Below are 24059 nucleotides of genomic sequence, written 5' to 3'. Positions count from 1 at the left end.
TTGCTTGGAAATGAAGGAATGATCGAATTGTCCTTTTATAACTAGACTTTTCTTAATTATATGTTAATGATGACAGTTGATGTTGTTGTTGTGATGAACTGACCCTTTTCAGTATTAGTATTTATTATTATTGGACTAAAGTATAGTTGAATTACTCTATTTCTTAACCAAATCCAAACTTTCATAAACAGCACCAGCTGACTTATACAAATCCAGAGCAACAACACCTTTACCAGTTACTTCATTTTCTTTTAATTGTTGTAACATTGTTCTAGCTTTTTCTCTTTCTTTATATCCATGCAAGCATTCAAAGTAATCATCATATACGGGAGTACATTCTTTCTTGCTAGTAGTATCGGCTGATGTTACACAAGCAACCAAAGTTTGGAATTCATAAAAACATTTTCTGGTACCTCCAGATCTCGAGTATGGTTGCATCTTTAATTTACTCTATATCAATACCGTCTATCTTAGCTTTTGATGAAAGCTTCAAAAAATTTGTATTAATTATTTCTTCGCGCTAATTGGTTCCAGTCTCCATAAAAGTTGGGCATAAAGCACGACCATTATTATCCCCAATATAGACAAAAATGATTTTTGATTTTTTTGCAATTTAGCAGCAATTCATTTTAACTAATAATATAAAATATTATATATAATAATAATAATAATAATAATAATAATAATAATAATAAATAAATTACTAATTATAGATATTTATACATATGCAAGCATTTCTTTAATACAATTTTTAACTTCATAATACAATGGACCTATACTACCTTCAATGGATATATCACCAGTATCATCACCATCTACTGAACTATAAGGAACTTTTTTAATAGCAATTGTATCATTAACTACTAAAGTTCCTTCTGCTTTAAATTCTGCATTTAAATTAAGGCCCTGAAGTTTCTTTTTCAAATCAGGAAGTTGAATATTACCTATAGCTAATTTAGGTCCATTAGTATTGACTGATTTTAAAGGAGAATTTTCAAATTTTTCTGTTAAATTAAGCTGTTGCTTTAAAAAGTCTTCTTGTTTAACTTTCTTTAATGTAAATTGTGTTGCTGAATTAATTATATCACTTATTGTTCTTTTTCTATTATCTGAATTATCATTATCTATACTTTGATTTTGAATTTCTAATTCACCATAAACTTGAGCAACTCGATAACTTCCCCCAATAGTTTGCCAATTTAATTCAGTAATTATACTATCATCAAGATTAACTTCAAAATTACTTAATCCAATAGCTCCTGCATCTACATCTCCTCCAATTTTAGATGATTCATTATATGAAATTGGGGTTACTTTCATCTTACTACTACCTTTATGAGTCGATACACTTGATAATCCACTTCTTATATTTTCTAATGAAAGATATCTAGAAGAATTAAATAAATTCTTTTTATTATCTTCAATCTTTTGTTCTGTCTGTTGTTTTTCAAAATATGATTCCACTAAATGAAGTCCATTCAGTTCATCATTTAAATTTACATTGGTTGAATCAGGTAATAATAATAAATTATATGGTTTTAATGATGATACAATAATACCCAATGAACGAAGATCAACTAAACCTGATAAATCAATAAATGATAATACACATCTTACTCTCAATTGTTGAGTTTGAGATGCATATGCAGAACCACTGGCTCCAAATTTTACTCTCTTTTTTGGTTCATGTAATGTATCCAAGTATTTTTGATATATTTCATTATTTAATTGTTCTTGAGGGGTTAATTTATTAATTTGAGTCTTCTTTTGCTTTTTATCATTATCTCTATCTCTTTTTTCATTTCTTTCGAATTTTTTCTTACCTTCCATAATAATTTTGGAATTTGAAATTTCATCTTGTTTTTGAAAATCTTTTGCATCAATAACTTCACCATAATCATCAAATTTTTGTTTATGTAAATTTGGAAAATATGGGAACATGGCTTGACGAGGTTTTAATCTATGAGTTATACGTAAATCCAATGGCCTTTTCTCTTCAAGACTTTCCTTTATATAATCAGTAACAAATGCTTCATGATCAGCTAATTCATCAATTTCTTTTGTTCCTACATGTCCATTAGTAGATAAAAGAATTGGATTAGCATCTTTATTAATATCTTTTTCATCATCAGATGAAATAGCACCATTTTCTTCTTCATCATCAGATGAATCTTCTGCATCTACAATATCAGAATTTAATAAATTTTGAGTCTTTTTATCTCGAACTTTAGCAAGTAATTTTTCCTTTCTATGATCATTAATTTTTTGTTGAAATTCAGAAAGATCTGATCCTACTAATATTTCTTCTCTAGTCCAATCATCAATTGAAAATATTCTTTCTAATGGTACTGCAACTCCATCTTCAACTTTACCACCCATTCTACCTTTAGTTAAATTATACCATTCTGTATATAATAAAGAATTTAAAGTTTTATCTGATGCAAATAAAGATTTTTCTGTAAGTAATATAGTACTTTTTTCATCTTGACATAAATATTGAAAAGCTTCAGAAGATAAATCACCATTTCGAAGATCAATTCCTGAACAAAATACAATTTTTGGACCCAGTAATTGAATTAATTCATTTGGATCTAATAATAAATCAACTTTTGATGGATCAAATGGCATACTTCTAAAATGACCATTTTTATCAGAATCATTCCAATTTTTTGATAATGAAGGAGTCATCCAATCTAATAAACTTGATGCATAACTTAAAACTTTTGTACCAGAATATGATAAGAAATAAACTGGAATTGGAGCTCCTTGTAAATGTTCATCAATTAAATGAAATACTTCTAAAAATCTACCTGAAAGAGAAGTTGGAATAATTACTGCTCCACCATTTGCAACTGTTGCATCAACTAATTCTAAGAATTTATCAGTTCTTCTTTTATGAGACATAGTTGAACCCATATCTGTACCAGTTATAAAAGCTGTTGGACGTAATAACAGAGATATTGGATTACCATTTGAAGATGATAAAAATGCAGCACTATTTAAAAATGAATCACGAGAATGATTCCAAGCTGGAGCATAAATAATTTTATCAATTCTTTTATTAATTAACCAAAATGTTCCACCTAATGTATGTCCTGAATTATAAGCTGTCATAATTATTTTCCCATCAAATAAAGTAATTGATTGTAAATATTTTATAATATTAATTTTATCAAAGAATTCATCTATTTCTTCAATTTCTATTAATGCATCCTTTAATGGTCCTAATATACCATTTGATCTATAATATTCAACTGTTGATATTCGTCCAAGTTGATTAACTGGTAAAGTAGAATATACTGGAATATTACTCATTAATGGAGCAAATTTAATCCATAATAATACATAACCTCCAAGAAATTCTGGAGTTGAATGAGATAATATTATACCATTAATTTCACTTAAAGTTTGTTCAATGAACATTACGGAATTAGCATCTTTCCCATTCCATGATGGATCAGCCAATAATTTAAATTCATTATCAAAATTTAAGAGTCCGGCTTTAAACGATACATCGTTTTCCGACGGAGTAATTAATGAAAACGTGAACATATTCCGACCATAATTATATTAACTAACCATATAAGTTGGGTACTATCAGTTCGCATCTTCGAGTATTTATTTCACCAGTCTAGCAAAAAAAAATATTACTAGTCAGTTCCGACTGCACACGTGAGTTTTGTACCAGACCCGACCTATTGCCGGTCTGAGGTCGGATTGAACCAACTTTTTGCAGTCATTACACAGTACTGCCAAGTTCTATTATAAGTTCTATAATAAGTACTCCTACAAGTACTCCTACAAGTGCTAATACTAGTACAAGTATGTAGTACTATAAGTATTATTACTACTATAAGTACTATCACCACCATAAGTACTATAAATACTCTAAATACTATAAGTACTATTAGTAGTATGAGAACTATTACTACGACAAGTACTACTGAAAGTATTACTATAAGTATTACGTATAAGTATTACGTACAAGTACTACTACAAGTACTACTACAAGTACTACTACAAGTACTACTACAAGTACTACTGCCACTAATACAAGCACTAAAACTACTACTATTACTACCTCTACAGAATTTTACAACTAATATTTATCAAGTATTAAAGAAATGAATTTTATATTTTATAAATGTACAATAATGAATGAAATGAAAATGAAATTTAATTCAAATTAATACTATTTCTAGTATGTAATCTTATTAAACTTTCTGCTTGGGTTAAACCAGGCACCTCATGAGTAGTATCGACTCTTTCTAATGAATTTCTCGATGTCTTATATTCTCCCTGTTGAATCATTTGAAGTCTTAATTGATTAAGATCTATTGGTCTTCTAAATTGTTCAGTAATGGTTTGACTTCTGGATCTACCTCCACCACTACTAAGAGTATTCTTTCTTAAAGTAGCTGCTCTTTTAATACTATTAAAAGTCTTGGAAAGTGCATTATTTTCTTCATGATTATGATGATTATGATGATGATGTTGATTCTCATCAGAATATCCACTGATAGTAGTTTCACGTTCCTTTTCTAATTTTTCAAGTAACAGAGGATCTCTATCAATAAGTTCAGTCACAAGTCGATGTCTTTCAACATCTTCAAGATCAGTAGGATCATACCCTTGAGGATAATCATCATATTTCCCATTTCTAACTTGTTCTCTAATAATATCAATATCTCTTGGAATAAAATTTCTCTTTAAGAAATCAAATACAAATCTAGGAAGTACACAAGCAACAACTCCAATAAAAATACAACACCAACATGCTAAAGTACCTAAAACTTGAGCACCAGCCCTATAAAATTCTTGAGAATAAAGATTGGCACTCCAAACTCCAGTCCAAAAATAAACAATTAAAATTGAAATTATATCAATAGTAAGTGAAAGTCTATCCCATCTATTTTGTTGTAAAAGAACATAAATATTACATGCTGTTACTGAAAGGGCAGCACATACAACTCCCATCCAAAATCTATGATCAATAGTCATACCTTGAGGATTTTGGAATCCAATATAAAATAATAAATATGGGAAAAAGAATGAAATAACTGATTGATAAAGTCCATCAAACATATACCATACGAATTTATATTGAGACCATTCAATCCCTAAAATCCCGGTTCTATATAATTGAGGAACTAATAATGATACTGTATCAGAAACATCTTGATCCATAACTGCCAATACTATAACTGGTAATGAAGTAAATGCCAAATTATAAAACATTAAAAAGGTATATTCATAAAGATAAGATCCATCAAAATTAGTAAAGATTCCAAACCAAAAACATGTTAAAGTAAATACCACATTTTTATAAAAGAAACATGGAACCATTTCTGCTAATCTTTTATATGACCATCTACCATGAACAAGTAATAATCTTGTTAAAAATCTAAATTGTCCAATAGCATAATCAGATGACATAACAGCTTGTCTACCTTCTTCACCAGCAATACCAACACCTACATTAGCAGCTTGAATCATAGCTACATCATTGGCTCCATCACCAATAGCTAATGTCATAACTCCAAGATTTGATTTAACGGTTTTAACTACATCTGCCTTTTGAGCAGGAGAAACTCGACAACAAATAACTGCTCGACATTGTTTACCTAATAATAAAAATTTTTGTCTTAATTTTTGAATAGTTGGACTTGAATGATTTGTTAAATCTTGAAATACTACACTTAAAGCAGCTCCATCAATAATAAGAGCAAAATGAGGTGATGGAGCACTATGATCCTTTTTAGCTTCTTCAATTAATCGATCAATTTCATTAGAATCATGTTTATCCTTTAATAAACCAAAATATTCTTGTAAATAATTGGTAATTAATTGATCAATATATTCAATACTTTTATCAAGTTGATCAATATCTTCAGTTTCTGGTCTAACCACTAATAATTTCATTTCATTTTCTAATAAATTACATGAAAATCCAATATTAATGGCGGTTTCAATTCTATCACCTGTTAAAACCCATAATTTAATACCAGCTTGAGCTAAAATTGCAATTGAATCAGGTACACCTGCTTGTAATCGATCTTCAATAGCAGTTCCACCTAATAAAATTAATCCTTGTTCAATTTCTTCTTCTAATTGTTCAATTATAGCTTCTCGAGAATCATCAATTGATGCATAAGCTTCTTTAAATCGAGCCGACCAATCATAATAAAAATTAGCATCTAAATCCTTTTGAGCAATACATAAAGTTCTTAAACCTTCTTTAGCAAAATCTTCTAAATGTAAAGCAGTTTTAGATATAACTTCTGAAGAATTTAAAGAACCATCTAATCGTTGGAAAATTACATTATCAGCTCCTTTAGTAATCATTAAGATTTTACCTTGAGGAGTTTTAATAATACATGACATTCTCTTTCTTGCTGATGTAAATGGAATTATATCTAATAATTCATATTCTTGAGAATCTCCATATACTTTAACAATGACTCGTTTTCTTAAACGTTCTTTAAATACAATTCCTAAATCTCTTGCAACTGAAACTAATGCTGATTCATCAGGAGATTCAGCTTTAAAATCTCGTAATTCAGGATCATATTCATTTTCTTCAGTTACAACTGTATGACATAAGGCAAGAGCAAGCATAAATTGTTCATTAGCTAATTTTTGAGGATTAAGAGGATTATTGGTTAACATAGTATCTTTAACATAATCACTCGATACAAATGTAACATTTTCATCTCTTAATTGATCATTTACTGAAAATTTCATTAAATTTTCAATCATATTATTTTTATCATCTTGAATTATTCTTTTCCATTTATCATTTTCTGTAATAACATCTAAACCTGCACGTTTATCTAAACCTTGTTTAGCTTCAGTATAAGCTAAACCATAAGATTTCCCATTAATTGTACATTTCTTAAATTCCATAACATTTTGAGTTAAAGTACCAGTTTTATCACTAAAAATATATTCAATTTGTCCTAAATCATCAGAAATATTCCAAGTTTTTGGTACACATGGATAATCTAATTTTTCATAATACATTTTAATATCAGAAAATATAAAAAATGCTTGTAAAGTTTTAATAATTTCAACTGAAATATATAATGAAATTGGTATTAAAGCTTGATAAATAATTAATGCCACGACAAAACTAACTATTCCATTAACTGCAGCAGTTGAAGCATAAGGATGAAAATCAAAATATAATCGAGAAACATGTTTATGATTATAAAATAATCCATTAATTAATCCTGAAATAAAACAAAGTAAAAATACAAGGAAAAAATTAATTATTACTGAAAGATTTAATTCTCGAGAAATTTTAGATAATTTAGTTGGAGTTATACCTGAATTAAGCATAATTTTAGTTTCTGATCCAGTATAAATCACTAAACCAATAATCCATTTAGTATTTCTTAATGTACAACCTCTTAATAATACATTATCATTATTAAGTGGTTCCTTTTCATCAGAATTAATTAAATTTTTATTAGAATCATAATTTTCATAATGAATTGTTCCCTTAAAAGCATATAAATTATTATTAGGAGGATCACATTCAACCCAAAATTTTGTATTACCTAAATCTTGTGCATGCTTTAAATTTTGATTACCTCCACAATGAATTGAAGATTTATTCTTTAAATTTGTTTCTCCATCTAAATTCTTTGTTTCAATATAACAATTCCCTTCAACATCTGAAGTTGAAAGTATAATAACATCAGCAGGAACTTCTTCATTAGCTCGAACTCTAATCATATCACCAACAGAAATATCTTTCCATCTTCTATTTTTAAAACAAGTATCAATTTTAGAAGAATTTTCATTTTGAGCTTGTAAAATTGGATTTAATAAAGAATTTTCATTAGCAATAGTTGGTCTATGAGCATGAATTCCTGATCGATTAGAATGATGAGATTTTCTACCAAATCTTCGAGATGAAACACTTGGACGACCTTCATTTACTATATTATCAGGAGGTAAACTACTAACATTTGAATTCATTGAAAATTCACTAATAATCGTTGAAACTCGATGTAATTCATTTTGTTCTTCTTTAATATTTGCTCGAATTAATTCTTGTTTTCTCTTCTTTGAACCAAATATCATAATAAATCCTTTCTTTATACCTTTAAATATTTTTGCCATACATCTTGAACAAAATTTCTTAAATCTTCTCCATGGTCCAACATAATCACTAACAACATTAACATTATGTAAACCTGTTAATAGATGAATTGGAGAATTATTTAATTCTGAATCACTATTACCTCTTCTATTATCTTCAAATGCATCTTTAATTGCGGTAATACATACAATAACAATTAAAGGTACGGCAGCTAAACCTGGAGAAGGAACTCCAAAAATTTGAAAAGCTCCTAAAATTGCAATGACTAAGAAATAAAAATTAGCAATATTGGTAAATTGAAATAATAAATTCTTTGGAATAAAAGATAATGGAGTATATTTAGTAGTTCTGATTTTATTTCTAGGATAATAAATTATTGGATGACCATTAGAATCCAGCATATCAGGAGGTAAATCATAATTTACATAAATATATCGAGGAGTATTATTATAAATTTCTTGTAAATATTCTGGACGATTTCCAAGACCTCTATTATAAAGGAATCGTTGAATTCTTGATTTAAAATTGGGAGGTGAAGTATTTATTAAGTCCTTGGCAGTGTATCGAACATTGGCAGGGATCTTATCTTGATCAATATTATTGATATTGTGATTATTATTGATATTGTGATCATTATTTTCATTTTCATTTTCATTTTCATTTTGACCTTGATTAGTATTAGTATTAGATGAAGAGGATTGGTGATCATTTTCATTCACTCTTATAGGACTCGATTCATCTCTTTTATAAGAAGATTCATCTGAAATTGCAGTGGTAGGAGATGTCATTTGTAATTAGTTGAAATAATTAGCATGCAATGAATAAATTCTATAGTCTATTATGGAATGAAAAATTAATGAATAAGGTAGAAGGAATATGGATTGTAAGAAATTAATAATGCTTGAATTGAATTAAAGTAAAGTAAAGTAAACTAAATGGTAACAGATAGCGAGGAAATAAAACACTCGCTTAGTTATTAGTTATAGCAGGGAGTGGAGAGGAAACACAGTGCACCAGCACAATAAGTATGATAAATTAGCTAGGTTGAGCTTTAGTTAGCTACTATACACCAGCTTTGAAATTAAACAATTACCTTGCCTAAAATTCTATAAACAATAAAGAAGTATAAGATATAAGATAATATATATTTTTCAAAATTAATATATTCGTTAATTAATTTAGGCCTAAATTGCGCACACGGCAGCAGTGGGCTCAGCTCAGCGCAGCTCTGCTCAAACTTTGACACTGCTCAAATCGGTCTATAAAGTTAGAATAAATATACTGAGAGAACAATACGATTATTATGCTGTCCAAATGATTATGAACAATGTAATGAGGATAGAGATGCAATAAGGTCATACACATAGTTATAGTGGATTGATAAGATTGTAATCTAAGTACTGTATACTTTATTAAGGTTCATTTATTTACATTGCCCCGATTGATGATATCCGTCTAGCAGTGCTGTACAGTGCTGCTGGGGTGTGTGCGAACTGAGTATGAGCCGGAGGATTCGGTAAATGCGAACGGAATTAATTTTGTAAATAGTGAGCCGTCCGAATTTAGTGCGGAGTGTGCATTCATCTCATTTCTAGAACCGGGTAACTGTCAACCTTTGATCTTCGACTGCACACCGACAGCACATCCACACCGCAAACACCCACCACAGATTCAGTATATCTACACGACCTCCATCTCATAAGATTAGACTTATCACTAATCAGGGGGCCCCCACTATAGTTAATACCAACAATGTTTAATCATTATTCTCTAGGCTGGATATGGGTAATAAGTGTCAGTTAATACAGTATTTTATTGTTATTCTCTAATCTAGTCAGTATAATTAGAATTGGGGGTAATTCTTACTGAAACTACAGCCTTATCATCTCTAATATATCATCTCACACTTCTCTCCCTATCGTTGCAATTTCTCACTACATCTTTTCACTCTAGCCCACAAGGCGTCGCACTCTCACTACAATTTTAGTACAAATTTAGTGGACTTCACTAAAATTGTCGCTGCTGTCTGACCCCCTTAGCTCATTTGTGCGCTCATTGTCCAAGCAGGACAAAAGCTTCGACTCTGATTTTGATTGAAATTCCATATTTCCATCTCTACCTCCAATTTATTACTAGCTCTATAGACCAATTGACAATTATAAATTTGACATAAATTTGACAATTGACCTGTGTATTATCTATACAAAAATTGTTTATCCATTTCTGAAGCTTAGTTCGCTTTAATTCGTTCTGCCCTTTGTCAAATCCTTTACTCTGGTCAGCAAGGATTGAGTGGCTAACCAATATATACAGAAGCAGTCTTCATTCAATTCACTCCACTTCGCTTCAATTCATTTCAATTCAATTCAGTTAAAATTCAATTCTAATTCAATTTCAATTCAATTACAATTCAATTCAATTCAATAAAATAGAGAATTATTTTAATTTCTCGAAGTAGTAGGATTGACCAATTGATCATTTCATCCAATTCTATTTCAATTGATTTTTAAATAAATCCAACTTCATTGCATTTTTGCTAATCCAGCCCCCCCCTACTTCTTTCATGCCTTCTTCTTCAAGCATCCTCAAAAAGCTCCATATAACCAGGCTGAATAATAATAGTAACGATAGTCAAAATCAAGATTCAAATACGGTATCATCTCAAGCAACAACAGAATCAGCATCACAAACATTAGTAGCTTCAACATCTTCTTCAAGTAAAAATACAAATATGGATTTCTTTAATCATCTGCAACCACATCAATTGCAGGGTCAACCAATTCAACAAAAAGATACTACAACAGCAACTTCATCTAATGCAGGAACTTCTGATGCTATTCGAAGATCTCTCTTACCTCAACGTTCAACAGTATCTAAAGGTAAATATTCTTTAACTGATTTCAGTATTATGAGAACTTTAGGAACAGGATCTTTTGGTAGAGTGCATTTAGTTAGATCTGTTCATAATGGTAGATATTATGCTATTAAAGTTTTGAAAAAAGCTCAAGTCATTAAAATGAAACAAGTTGAACATACTAATGATGAAAGAAGAATGCTTAAACTTGTGGAACATCCATTTCTTATTAGGATGTGGGGAACATTTCAAGATTCAAAGAATTTATTTATGGTGATGGATTATATTGAAGGTGGTGAATTATTCTCTCTTTTAAGAAAATCTCAAAGATTTCCGACTCCTGTAGCTAAATTTTATGCTGCTGAAGTTACTTTAGCTTTGGAATATTTACATAGTCATGATATTATTTATCGAGACTTAAAACCTGAAAATATTCTTTTGGATAGAAATGGTCATATAAAAATTACTGATTTTGGATTTGCAAAAGAAGTTAATACAGTTACATGGACTTTATGTGGTACCCCAGATTATATTGCTCCAGAAGTTATTACAACAAAACCTTATAATAAATCAGTTGATTGGTGGTCATTAGGAGTTCTTATCTTTGAAATGTTAGCAGGTTATACACCATTTTATGATGCAACACCAATGAAAACTTATGAAAAGATTTTATCAGGTAAAATTCATTATCCAAGTTTCTTTAGTCAAGATGTAGTTCATTTATTACAAAATTTAATTACAGCTGATTTAACTAGAAGATTAGGTAATTTAATGAATGGACCAGCTGATATTAGAAATCATCCTTGGTTTCTGGAAGTTGTATGGGAAAAATTATTAGCTAAAGATATTGAAACACCTTATGAACCTCCAATTACAGCAGGAGTTGGAGATTCTTCACTTTTCGATCATTATCCTGAAGAACAATTGGATTATGGATCGAGTGGTGATGATCCTTATGGACAATATTTCACTGAATTTTAATTCAATTTATGCTCCAATCAACCAATATTACTTTAACGATGTTACTTTTAGCTTGTTTTATCGATTTTTCCCTTTTTGTTTAGTTTAACTTATATAACATTTAAATTCTTATTAATATAAATATTTTTTTTTATTATTGAAAGTTTGCTTAAAAGATTTGTAAAAAGACGATATTTATTAACTTTTATATAATAACTTTAAAGAACCTAAAGATAACGAAGAAATGAATTACACTATAATACAACAGTATTCATATTGATTTACCTTTTGATATATGGGAAGGTAATGAATATAAATAATTGAATGGCTTTATACTCTATGGAGATGGAAAAGATCACCTTAATGCAAGTAGTTAATTAACTAAAAGTGGGATAGATATATGATATATCACTTCGATGACAATGAATAAATAATTAATTAATTAATGAATCACCCTTGGAATACATTTTTACAGTTTAGACAAACATAAAATAACAACATAGAAGTATCTTTCCTTCTTTGTTGAGATTGAAAGAATACACAATCTTTATTAGCACATTTAGGACATTCTTTATTTGAACGAGGTAAAGTTGGATCACTACCAATATCTTGTACTACACCTGCAGTTTCTCCAATATTAGTAATTAATTCATGTCTATAAACTTTAGGATTTTCAGCTAATTCAGTATAACCACAATTACGACAAGCATATAGTAATCTTTGTCCATCTTTATCTTCTTTGGGGTACAACATGTTATTGCATTCAGCACAAAATCTGAAGGATGCCATTTTATACTGTTAAATAAGTTTGAATAAAAATGATTATATGTATAACTCTATGTATATATATTAATAATATATATGAACTATTATTAATTAAGATTGTACTACTTCCTTAACTTAACTTAACTTATTTATTAACCTTGTCGTTCAATATTGACTACTGGTTAATTGACAAAAATGTCGCTGGTCGTGTCCCTCTTTCAAATCCACGATTTTTCACTGAAATTTTTTTTTGACTAGTGATTTTTCAAATTGAACGAGTGAAAATACAAAACTTATTGGCTGGAGGTTGAATACTAACTTAGACGTTTCTAACTTCACATATATATAACTTCACGCATCATGTCATTATTACGTCAAGTAGCCAGACCTGCTTTAAGGATCTCTACCAGAAGAATTGTTCCAGCCATGGCTGTTCGTTATAATTCAAGTGCAGCAGCTCCAACTACTTCATCAGTAGACCCAAAGATTTCTGTTATTGTTGATCAAATTTCTAAATTGACATTATTAGAAACTTCTGCATTAGTCACCGAATTAAAGGAAAGATTGAATATTCCAGACATTTCATTACCTGCTGGTGGTGCAGCAGCAGCTCCAGCCGCTCCAGTTGAAGAAGAAGTTAAAGAAGTTGTTGAAGAAAAGACTATATTCTCAGTTAAATTAGAATCATTTGATGCTAAATCTAAACCAAAGATCATTAAAGAAGTTAAAGGTTTATTAAGTTTATCCTTAGTTGAAGCCAAGAAGTTTGTTGAATCAGCTCCAAAGATCTTGAAAGAAAATGTTGCCAAAGAAGATGCTGACAAGATTAAAGCTACCTTAGAAGGTTTAGGTGCCAAGGTTTCATTAGAATAAATGCAATAACCGATTATCATCAATTATTACTATTTTGTATTTAATAATCTATCACTTTCACTATCTATAGTCACCCAAATTCCACCCAATCCTGTATATATACGCTTCACTTTTGCTTTTACTTATTTAACCTATCCATATATTAAACATTATATATGGTCAATTCGTAGAACTATTAAACTTAAACTTAAACTTAAACTAAGTATTTCTCATAACTATTTTACATTATTCAAGTAATCATGTGACTTCAATAGAGTTTAGCTATTGCCGTGTTTAACTGTAATGTTTTGAAATCTTTACAGTTCGCAGTGGAAACATATAAACCTTTTCCTAAGAAAATTTATATAGTACAAACAAACTGTGATAACCCCATATTATATTCTCATCCAATTAACAGCCATATATATTTATATATAAAACATTTAACTAACATATAACACTGTGGTATTATCTTATAAGTGAGAGTAGATTAAAACTTTTCTTTGAGTTTATTCTCTCATTTACTGGAATCATGTCTTCGTTACCGATCCAGAAGTGTTCATTAGAAGATTTAAAGTTAGAGAATGAAACATTTACCAATAAAAGTGATATAAAACCTTGGTTACATAAATTATTGTTGGAAAGGAAGGGTATAGAGGTGGTTATATATCGTTCTGATTCTTTAAAAGTAGTATTTAAATGTCGAAATGGTACTAGAGAAATAGTAGGATCAGATGATCCCCGTGTAGCTCCAAGACGTCAAATAACTTGTCCATTTAAGATAAGAGCTAATTTTTCATTTAGAAATAAATATTGGAGTTTAGTTGTTATTAATGATTGTCATAATCATGATATACCGAATCATCGATCCAATAATAATAATAATAATAATAATAATAATAATAATATTAATATTAATTCTCAAAAACTTTCAAATGATAATTCTGATGTAATTACTATTAATCCGAATACTAATAACAATAATAATAATGATCATGAACCTTCTACTAAAATTCATGGCCATAATCATCATAATCATCACAATCATCATAATCATCACAATCATCATAATCATCATAATAATAACCATCATAGCCATCATAATAATAATGATAGTATCCTTGAAATTGCTAATTTAACCAATCCCGATAACGGATTCAATGATGAGACAAATATGCTCCATTCATCTCATGACTCTAGCAAATCAAATTCATCTGCTGATATGTTTGGTAATTTAATAGAAACAAGTTCAAGTTCAAGTTCAATAGTTTTATCCAGTAATCATTCACCTATTGAAAATACCCCTTCAAATTTCCTGACAAGATTACAATCTCTGCCCAAACAACAAGGAAAGAGATCAAATCGTCAATCTTCGAAGAAGGAAGTATCAAGTCCTAAAATTGATCGTAGTCAAGTCATACAATATTTAAGAAATGAAGTCAATAAATTAATATCAAAGAATATTATTAATAATAGACTCTTAAAGGATGAAGATAAATCATCCATTTTGGATGGTTTTACGCAAAATTTATTAGTTGATCATAAGGATTATTTGCCTAATAAATACTCTTCTAAATTTAATAATAAGATTGATAAACCATCTAGAAAGAGAATTGTTCAACCTCCTCGAAAGCAGAGTGAACAAAATAAGAGATCAATATTAAATACTTGGCTTAATACTTCGAATGCTAATAATACTAATTTAATTCCATTATCACCTTTATTGAATGATTCTGATTCTGTTTCTAATACTAGTAATGGAAATAATTCTATTGATACATTAACTCAATTACCCATGATAAATATCAATAATACTAATATAACCAGTTCCAGTTCCAATAATATTCAAAGTAATTCAAATCCAGTTAACTTTGTTTTCCCCAGTCAAGTTCTGCTGCAAATTCAAAATCAAAATCAACAGCTTCCATCATTTAATTCTATTCAAAATAATATTCCTTTATCACCATCAGGAATTTCAACTATTAATAATTCATCATTAATTCCACCATTAGGAAATAATTCAGCTAATTCAGTTACTTCAGCTACTTTAACACCTGCTCATATTTTAGAAAGTTCTACAAAGAATCTTTTTAATTTATCTTCATCTACAACTACAGGTTCAGCATCTGCTTTAACTGATTTTAAACTTGGAGGTACATTAACTAGTAATATATTTTCAGGTCAATCTTTACTTAATGGAGGTCCTAATTTAATGCCGGCAAATATAATGAAAGATACTTCATCAGCTTTTCTTACTAGTTCAAATTTCAGTACTTTACCATCAACTAATCTTCAAAATACATTTTCAAAGGACAATAATTCTAATTCTAATTCTAATAATGCTACGAATAGTTTACTAAATAATTTCAATGATCCTCCCTGGTAGTGATCTATAAGTTTTTTACTTTGTTTTATTTTATTTTATTTTTCTTTTCTTTTCTTTTCTTTTCTTTTCTTTTCTTTTATTTTTCTTTCCTTTTCAATTCTTATTCAATTCTTCATTACTCGTTTGGCTACACCTTTTTTCCCACCTTTTATAGATTATTTAATAGACTGCGATCGTAACTAGTCGTGAGAGCCTTATCTATCAGTAGATTAATTTAAAGCTCGGTAGTGAAAAAAATGAAAAATAGGAACAGGAAGTGAGTGGCGGACCACAAATTTATCTTTTATATCTAAGGGGTTTACTAGTACTAGAGTTATAGTTATAGTCATAGTTATAGTTATAGTTACAGTTACAAAACAGTTACAATTACAATTACAATATACAATGGTAGTTACTGGTAGATTTAATAGAATATACGGAGTTAATATACCTGAATTCTCCGGATCTAAATTAATTATTCCATCAATTTCTATTGGGAATATTCCACAATTTTCAGTAGATTTATTAATTCATAGTCTTGATTTTATTAAAATTGGTAGTCTAGATGATATTTATCTTTATCCATTTGCATCACCAATTGATCATGCCATTAATAAATCAGAAATTGGGGTATCAAATACCGTAGAAATTTATTATAGTGAAAAATTACATATTACAATTATACAACAAAGATCACCAATTATACCAAGTTTTATTGATAGTTATATAAATGAAATTATTTTACCATTTATAGTAGATTCTAAATTTTCAAAAGTAATAATATTAGATTCTTCAGATGCTGGATTAATTGAAAATGTTGTTGAAAAATCAATTGTAATTTATACTAGTGATGATTTACTTAGTCAATCATTAGAATCATTAAATTTAAATTTAGCTTCAAAACAAATATCTTTACAAAATATTCAATATGAACATTCAAAATATGTTCGATCATTATTAGGAGCTCTTAATCTGACAAGTTCATCTCCAAAAGTTGATACAAGTGTATTAGTAAGTTATGTTTATGAAGGTGATAATTTTCAAGATGGTGAAGAATTAGCAAATAAAGTAATTGATGTATTGGATTTACCTCCAATAGTAGAATGGACTCGTCCTATTAGTTGGTTAGGAGCTTATGGTGATAAACCTGTACCAAATGCAACAGAAGATGGATTATTTGGTTGATTAATTTTGATTAGTTGTTAGTTAATTGGCTTGTATATATGTGAATATGGTTTCATAGTGTTGGATTTATACTTAGTATTATTATTATTATTATTATTATTATTATTATTATTATTATTATTATTATTATTATTATTATTATTATTATTACTATTACAATGTTAAACGTATCTATAAATCTACTTATTGCTGATTACTTTTACCAGCTAATTTCTGTAAATATTCATGTAATCCTATATTTTCAATATCATTATTCCCATTATTAACTTTAATTTCAATAGATGAAGGTATTGATGGTTTATTGGTAGAAATTCTAACACTCTTTTTACTATCAATTGCACTTCTTTCATTAGAATCATTATGAATATAACCTAAATTCCTCATAAATTTATCTAATCTAGTATCATTTCTAGCAAAATCAGTATCCAACATGAAAAGGTCTAATTCTTCTCGAGGAGGACTTTGATTATTTGATGTTGAAGCAAATTTAGATGTACTCGTATCTAATTGATTTAATGGACTTAAACCAGAATTTATTCCAAACATTGGTCCTATTGAAAAATTATGATTACTACTACTATTAATATTGACAGTTGAATTTGAATTTACATCATTCTTTTCCAGTATATCTGATATTTTAGATACTTCAGAATTTACTGAATCTTTATTATCAATAGTAGAAGGAGTATTTAATATAGTGGCAAGATTATGAGTCAGATTCAGAGATTGTTTTAAATGATTAAAGATTCCTGAAAATGGTGAAGAAGTATTTTGACCTCCATGATTAATTTGATATCTTAATGAATCATTCTTAGGTGGTAAAATCGGTTCTTTTCTTTTCATTGCTTCATTAGTCATGGTAGCTAAAAGATCATCAACTATATCATTCATTACTTTATAAATCTCCCATGATATTCTACAAGGTATAGATGTTAAAGCTGCATTAACTAAAAAGCTTCGGAAATCTTCACAATGAGTACTCTTTAAGGTATCAGCATTTTCACCACCAAAATCCATCATATTTGGGAAATTAAATCCCATTAATATAAAATAATCAATAAATGGATAATACTTTAAATTCTTTAATGAATGAACATTAATGATTTTCTTAATTGATAATATAGCCTTGGTATACTGTCTATTACGAGATTTAATTATTCTATCTTTAACTGTATCACCATCAGATGAACTTTTTAAAGCACTTAATCTAGCAGCTAAAACACACCAAGTAATATCTCGACAAAGATTTAAAAATGCAACTGTTGGAGGTACAGCACTTGAATTTTCATAAGCATCTAATTTACAATACAGAGGTAATTCAGAAAACCATTCATCTAATACTGTTTTAAAATAAAATAATGTTCTCTTATTTCCCTTTGTTTCTAGAGATTCATCTTCAATATAATCTTCTTGCTTAATTTCACTATCTTCTGCAAGCATTCCTCTTGTAGTATCTATAGTACAAGTAAGGGCAACATTTAAAATACTTATTACTTTTATACCTTCATTAAATGACAGTAAAAATCTTCCACTATCCATACTTATAGTTTCAGGTGAATGATAACATTTCCATGATTCCCATTCTTCCCAACCATCACTATTAATTTGAGGTACTGGCCAATCCATAGATCTTACAACTGGTGATCTACCCATTCTTGAAGCCAATAAAGTATTAATAATATACACTGATGCCCAAGTTCTTTCACGATTAATTTTATCTAATGGAGATGCCGGTTTAGATCGTTTAGAATAATCATCTGAATGTGGGGCTGGAGCCATCATTCTAACATCTATAGCCATTCGAGATCCTGAAGAAATTAATACCCAAGAATAATCCCATTGACCCAATTGATAATAATATAATCCCAATAAAACCATAGCCTGAATTGTTTCAATTGTAGTGGTAAATGAATTTTCTAAAGCCATTATAGCATTTTTTGCATAAGAAGCAGTTAATTTATTATTATTAACTGTATTTGAAGCAGAACTAGATGAACCTAATTTACCTAAGGCAAGTATAGCCCAAATTAATGCAATCATATTACAATCAGAAGCTTTTAATTTAGATTTATCACCAGTTCCATTAAATGATTGTAAATGATGAGTTTGTCGTATAATAGAAATTCGATCTAACATAGGTAACCACGGATGATATATTTGGAAATAACAATCAACAATCTTTCTTAAATTATCGGGAAATTGAAATATTTCTGATGGTAATTTTATGGTATTTGAAATTGAAGCACTAATTGCTGATGATGAAATATTAAAAATCGATCCAACTCTAAATGGATTCTTTTGATCAATCAAAAGTCGATTATTATATTGTTGAATTGCCTTTGAAGTAAATCCAGATATAATAGATGATAAACCATGATATTGTAGAGCTACTGGTTCCCAATTTTCAGTATTACCATCGAATTCTTCGGCTATAAATTGGAAAATATCATCATTTAAAAAGAATGCTGGATCACTAATTAAATTATAATCTTGAGAATCAACTCCATGTGTTCCATGGAAAACAATACTACTACTATTATTATTATTATTATTATTATGATTATTATTATTAAATGATTGTACTTGAGGTATATCTAATGCAGTAGAACTCATTTCCAGTTGTTGAGATATCAGATTTTGAAGTGAAGATAATGACATTAATCCAGTGGTTGATCTCTTTGCTTCATGAATTGCTGAATTATTATCGACAATAAATTGATCAAACATTTCTGATACACTATGACTATCCCATAATACTTGTAAATTATTAATATTTTCTAAAAACTTTTCTGATTCTAAACCATCAGTCATAATACTAAGTAATTTAGCTTCAATAACTTTATTTAAATCTGGGAAATCTGTTATTAGACTCGTCATTAATGCTTGAAATAAAATAACCTTTTTCTCAAGATCATGAGTATACCCTGTGGGTAGACCTCTTCGTTTAGTTGATTGAGTATATGTACAGGTTTCATGATTACTTATACATGTTGAACATGTTGGAGTTTGACCATCACACTTGGCCTTTTTCGACCGACAAAAGTCACAAGCTTGTTTAACTCTTCTTTTCTTAGTTGGTGGAGGAGTTTCGGAGTCTGTCATATCTAAAATTGAACGTTATAGATAATCGCTAACTTTTTTTTTGCAATAGTTAATTTTTTTACTTATGACTGGGATAAAAGTAAAAGACTTCGCAACGGCTATTATTTTAGTTTGAATATTTAGTTATAATCTTTATCCACAGCACATAGTATCACGAAACAACAAAATAACTAAATATTGTTGAAATACAATAATTTAGAAGGGGAATGGAAAAATGCTTAAGCAATTACCTATAAAAATTACACCCGCTACTGTTAAAGATTTTAGCTGACAAATTCGCTAGCTAGTATAGGAAATTCTATTACTATTCTTACTGTTTTTGGTAGATCCTCTTACCAATTAGTTATAAATGCCATCGATGTAAGATTTATTTTCACTATGCGGATAAATGCTTTTCCAGACCTTCCCTTTGTTCTCTTTTTATTTTTTTTATTTTTTATAATCTTTATCTTTGTGGGGTGCACCTTTAATACCAGGAAGCGAGAGTTAAATATTTTTTTTTTAATCCATAATTTGCAGTAATATTAAGGCCAATTATTATTAACTATATAGACTGTATAATTACAAAGTAAACATTACAATTAAATTGTAATTGGCTTCAAGTTAGGTGAAACTATAAACTCAGCTTCTGTTTTATTGGTAATTTCTTCAAGTGTAGTTGATGGATCGAATTCTATCAATATAAGTTTTTCATCAATAATATCAAATACAGCTAAATCAGTAATAATACGAGAAACACAACGTTGACCTGTTAATGGAAACTTACATTCCTTTAAGATCTTTGATCTACCTTTTTTATCAACATGTTCCATGATTACTACAACTCTAGTGGATTTTGGATTACTTACCAAATCCATTGCTCCTCCCATTCCTTTAACTCTTCCTGGTAAACCCCAATTTGCTAAATCTCCTTTATCTGAAACTTGTAATCCTCCTAATATAGTTAAATCAATTTTTCCACCTCTAATCATAGCAAATGATTCTTCTGAACCAAATAATGAAGCACCTGGTTTAAGTGTTACAGTCTCCTTACCTGCATTAATCAAATCTGCATCTTCTTCACCGCGTTTTGGATATGGTCCTAAACCCAAAATACCATTTTCTGATTGCAAGGTTACATCAATTTCATGTGATATAAAATTAGGAATTAATGTTGGCATTCCGATTCCTAAATTAGCAATATCTCCATCCTTGAATTCTTGAGCTGCTCTTCTTACAATCTTCTCACGTTTGACATCAGCTTCGGATTGTTCAGATACTGAGGCAGTATCATTGTTATCTTCGGAAAATTTGAAGATCTCGATATCTTTAGGAGTCACAGATTGAACAATCCTATTAACATATACCGCAGGTAAATGAACATCTTCAGGCGCAATGGCTCCCGGTTCGACAATATTTTCAGCTTCTACAATTGTTAATTTGGCATTACGTCCAAATGCAGAGTTGAAGTTTCTAGAAGATCCTCTAAACCAACAATTTCCAAGAGTATCTACTTTATAAGCCTTTATAATTGCAACATCTCCAAAAATAGCTGGCTCTAATAGATACTTCTTACCATTAAATTCCCTGACTTCTCTTGGAATGCTAGTTTTCAAAACTTGATCTCCAGCTTCATTATAACGAACCGGCAATTTCCCTTCTTGTAACCAAGTTCCCACTCCAGTTGGAGTATAAAATGCAGGAATACCAGCAGCTCCAGCTCTAACTCTTTCAGCAAGATTACCTTGAGGAGTTAATTCTAGATCTATCTGGCCAGTCAAGTACATCTTTTCAAATGTTCTATTACCTCCAATATATGAGGATATCATTTTGGTAATTTGGCCCGTAACTAATAATTGAGATAAACCTCGACCATCTAAACCAGCATTATTGGAAACAGCCGTAATATTATTTAGATGCGTCTTTCCTTTCATAGCATTGATAATAGTATCGGGTACACCACTGAGGCCAAATCCACCTGATAATAAGGTAATATTACCTTCAACACCTTCCAATGCTTCTTCAGCGGATTTAACCACCTTGGATTTGTATCTGGCCCATACTCTCAAAGTCACCAAAGAACCGAACGATGACTTATTTAACAACATGCCTGTTTATCGTCAATATTTACACACATTATTGATTACAATATATCTTTCTAATTATATATATATCGATTTTTCAGAGGTTTCTAAAGAAGACGGATAATGCATTATGCGAGACCTCCACAAGTCTGTCCAAAAAAAAAAAACCTGTCAAACTGAGATGCAAAACAATAATAGTTCCGGGTCCACGACGGTTCTTCTTTCCGATCTGATAAGCCTCCTTCAAATGAGGAACTTTTAAAATCGGTGTCTACGGCTAAATCTGAGAGTTATTCTTAATAATTCTTGACAGAAATTAGTCATCTTTACTAAACCTACAGCGTGTATTGTTTTTCATATCACATTAGTGTATCAAAGCCAAATAGCATTATTATATAGGTATTTAGGTATATAGATATTAAAACTCAATCCAAAGGTGATGCTATAGGAAGACCAGCTTCATCAAGAGTGTAATTTCCTTTGCCTATCTTCTGCAAAGCTTCTCTGTTATTTTTCAATACTAATTCTTTAGCTTCGTCTAAAGAAATCAACTTGAAGTGCCAATACAAATACCAATCATCAGGTTTCATATTATGCTTTTTAGCTCTTTCCTCTCCCATCTTTTCAAGACTGAACAACAATTTAGACTTAACTCCAAATACAGCATCTGAAGTTTCATACTTATCACCTCTATGATATAAAGCAGTAATTAATTTATCATAACCTTCCTTTTCAATAATGAAATGTACATGAGCAGGTCTGTATGGATGTCTATTGAGCTTTTGCAATAATTTGCCTACAGGACCATCATGAGGGATAGGATATGCTACAGGCTTGGTAGCTTTAATAGAAAATGAACCATCTGATTTTGTATGAACAATACCTCTCATATCTGCACCTTCACGGTTCTCGTATTGTGTATCGTAGAAACCATTTTCATCACAATGCCATAAATCTATCTTAACATCTTCAAGAGGGTTACCCTGTGGATCAGTCACTTTACCTTCTATTAATAAAGGTTCGCCCTTTCCTTCTGAACTAATTGAAGAACCATGATCATGTACCTCAGCATCATGAGTATGGAAAGGACCAAGCAATGTTCCAATTGTAGCAGTATCAGGTTTAGGATGAGAAATGGCATCTACCAAAACCGAAAATCCCATAGTATCTGATAGTAAAACAAATTCTTGCCTAATGTCTGAACACATTTTACCAGTTTGAGTTAAAAATTCAATAGCCAGTTCCCATTCTTCGGTTGAAAGCCTTACTTCTCTGGCAAAATCATGAAGATGTTGAATTAATCTTTCCATAACAAACATGAGACGATAATCCTTATGTTGGGAATTGACAGCTATAGTATTTTCTGTAATAGTATCATCGCTCATATCAACAATTTGCAACTGCCCATTGACATATTTGGGTCCCGTACTAGTTTGTGTAGGCATTATAACTTATAAAGTATACTTTAAAAATTCTGATATTACCGAAATATCAAATTTGGTCCCTGAATTTATACATTTTCACACTTATGCGTTTCTGTTAGAGATATTTATATTGTCTTGACTGCTTTGACTAGATCAAACCATTCGATAAGAGGTTAAATATTTTTCCGCATTTTGTGGGGTACTCTAACAAAGAAGCAACTAGTAAAATACGGGACGCATGGACAATTAGCAGACTAACCGAACATTGATGGAGATCAGTAGAATATTATTACCGGGTATAAATTAACGATCATGCTATAATTCATTATTAGGATAACTCGGGATTTAATAGTGTTTATGAAAAATACGTATATATCGT

General features: G+C 29.7%; 10 protein-coding genes across 10 annotated transcripts; 4 read left to right on the top strand and 6 right to left on the bottom strand. All coding sequences in view use genetic code 12, as the record gives it.

The window, feature by feature from the left end:
* Nucleotides 1-655: 655 nt before the first annotated feature.
* RJT21DRAFT_118841 (cleavage polyadenylation factor subunit) lies at nt 656-3570 on the bottom strand. The gene has a single exon (XM_064881179.1). It carries the CDS (start codon nt 3550-3552, stop codon nt 718-720), a length of 2835 nt encoding a protein of 944 aa, XP_064739512.1. The 5' UTR covers nt 3553-3570; the 3' UTR covers nt 656-717.
* Nucleotides 3571-4018: 448 nt separating this feature from the next.
* RJT21DRAFT_118840 (uncharacterized protein) lies at nt 4019-9239 on the bottom strand. The gene has a single exon (XM_064881178.1). The coding sequence runs from the start codon at nt 8896-8898 to the stop codon at nt 4177-4179; it is 4722 nt and encodes a 1573-aa protein (XP_064739511.1). The 5' UTR covers nt 8899-9239; the 3' UTR covers nt 4019-4176.
* A 944-nt stretch (nt 9240-10183) lies between these two features.
* TPK2 (cAMP-dependent protein kinase catalytic subunit) lies at nt 10184-12048 on the top strand. Its single transcript, XM_064883769.1, has one exon. It carries the CDS (start codon nt 10674-10676, stop codon nt 11943-11945), a length of 1272 nt encoding a protein of 423 aa, XP_064739510.1. The 5' UTR covers nt 10184-10673; the 3' UTR covers nt 11946-12048.
* Nucleotide 12049: 1 nt separating this feature from the next.
* On the bottom strand, nt 12050-12861 carry RJT21DRAFT_21528 (DNA-directed RNA polymerase II core subunit). Its single transcript, XM_064883770.1, has one exon. It carries the CDS (start codon nt 12711-12713, stop codon nt 12375-12377), a length of 339 nt encoding a protein of 112 aa, XP_064739509.1. The 5' UTR covers nt 12714-12861; the 3' UTR covers nt 12050-12374.
* A 1-nt stretch (nt 12862) lies between these two features.
* Nucleotides 12863-13936, top strand: RJT21DRAFT_21537 (mitochondrial 54S ribosomal protein bL12m). The gene has a single exon (XM_064883771.1). It carries the CDS (start codon nt 13050-13052, stop codon nt 13560-13562), a length of 513 nt encoding a protein of 170 aa, XP_064739508.1. The 5' UTR covers nt 12863-13049; the 3' UTR covers nt 13563-13936.
* Nucleotides 13937-14562: 626 nt separating this feature from the next.
* Nucleotides 14563-15973, top strand: AFT2 (Aft2p). Its single transcript, XM_064881177.1, has one exon. It carries the CDS (start codon nt 14716-14718, stop codon nt 15925-15927), a length of 1212 nt encoding a protein of 403 aa, XP_064739507.1. The 5' UTR covers nt 14563-14715; the 3' UTR covers nt 15928-15973.
* RJT21DRAFT_118836 (uncharacterized protein) lies at nt 15907-17230 on the top strand. The gene has a single exon (XM_064881176.1). The coding sequence runs from the start codon at nt 16312-16314 to the stop codon at nt 17089-17091; it is 780 nt and encodes a 259-aa protein (XP_064739506.1). The 5' UTR covers nt 15907-16311; the 3' UTR covers nt 17092-17230.
* Nucleotides 17231-17261: 31 nt separating this feature from the next.
* Nucleotides 17262-20631, bottom strand: ZCF10 (Zcf10p). Its single transcript, XM_064882823.1, has one exon. It carries the CDS (start codon nt 20191-20193, stop codon nt 17275-17277), a length of 2919 nt encoding a protein of 972 aa, XP_064739505.1. The 5' UTR covers nt 20194-20631; the 3' UTR covers nt 17262-17274.
* On the bottom strand, nt 20619-22453 carry RJT21DRAFT_118834 (uncharacterized protein). Its single transcript, XM_064881175.1, has one exon. The coding sequence runs from the start codon at nt 22278-22280 to the stop codon at nt 20775-20777; it is 1506 nt and encodes a 501-aa protein (XP_064739504.1). The 5' UTR covers nt 22281-22453; the 3' UTR covers nt 20619-20774.
* RJT21DRAFT_21517 (uncharacterized protein) lies at nt 22427-23913 on the bottom strand. Its single transcript, XM_064883768.1, has one exon. The coding sequence runs from the start codon at nt 23699-23701 to the stop codon at nt 22682-22684; it is 1020 nt and encodes a 339-aa protein (XP_064739503.1). The 5' UTR covers nt 23702-23913; the 3' UTR covers nt 22427-22681.
* Between the last annotated feature and the right edge of the window lie 146 nt (nt 23914-24059).

Source organism: Scheffersomyces amazonensis (genome assembly GCF_036850825.1).
Source record: "Scheffersomyces amazonensis strain UFMG-HMD-26.3 chromosome Unknown RJT21scaffold_2, whole genome shotgun sequence".
In the NCBI taxonomy this organism is placed as follows: Eukaryota; Fungi; Ascomycota; class Pichiomycetes; order Serinales; family Debaryomycetaceae; genus Scheffersomyces; species Scheffersomyces amazonensis.
Note: the sequence above shows the minus strand (reverse complement) of the source record. Positions and strands in the feature narration are given on the sequence as shown.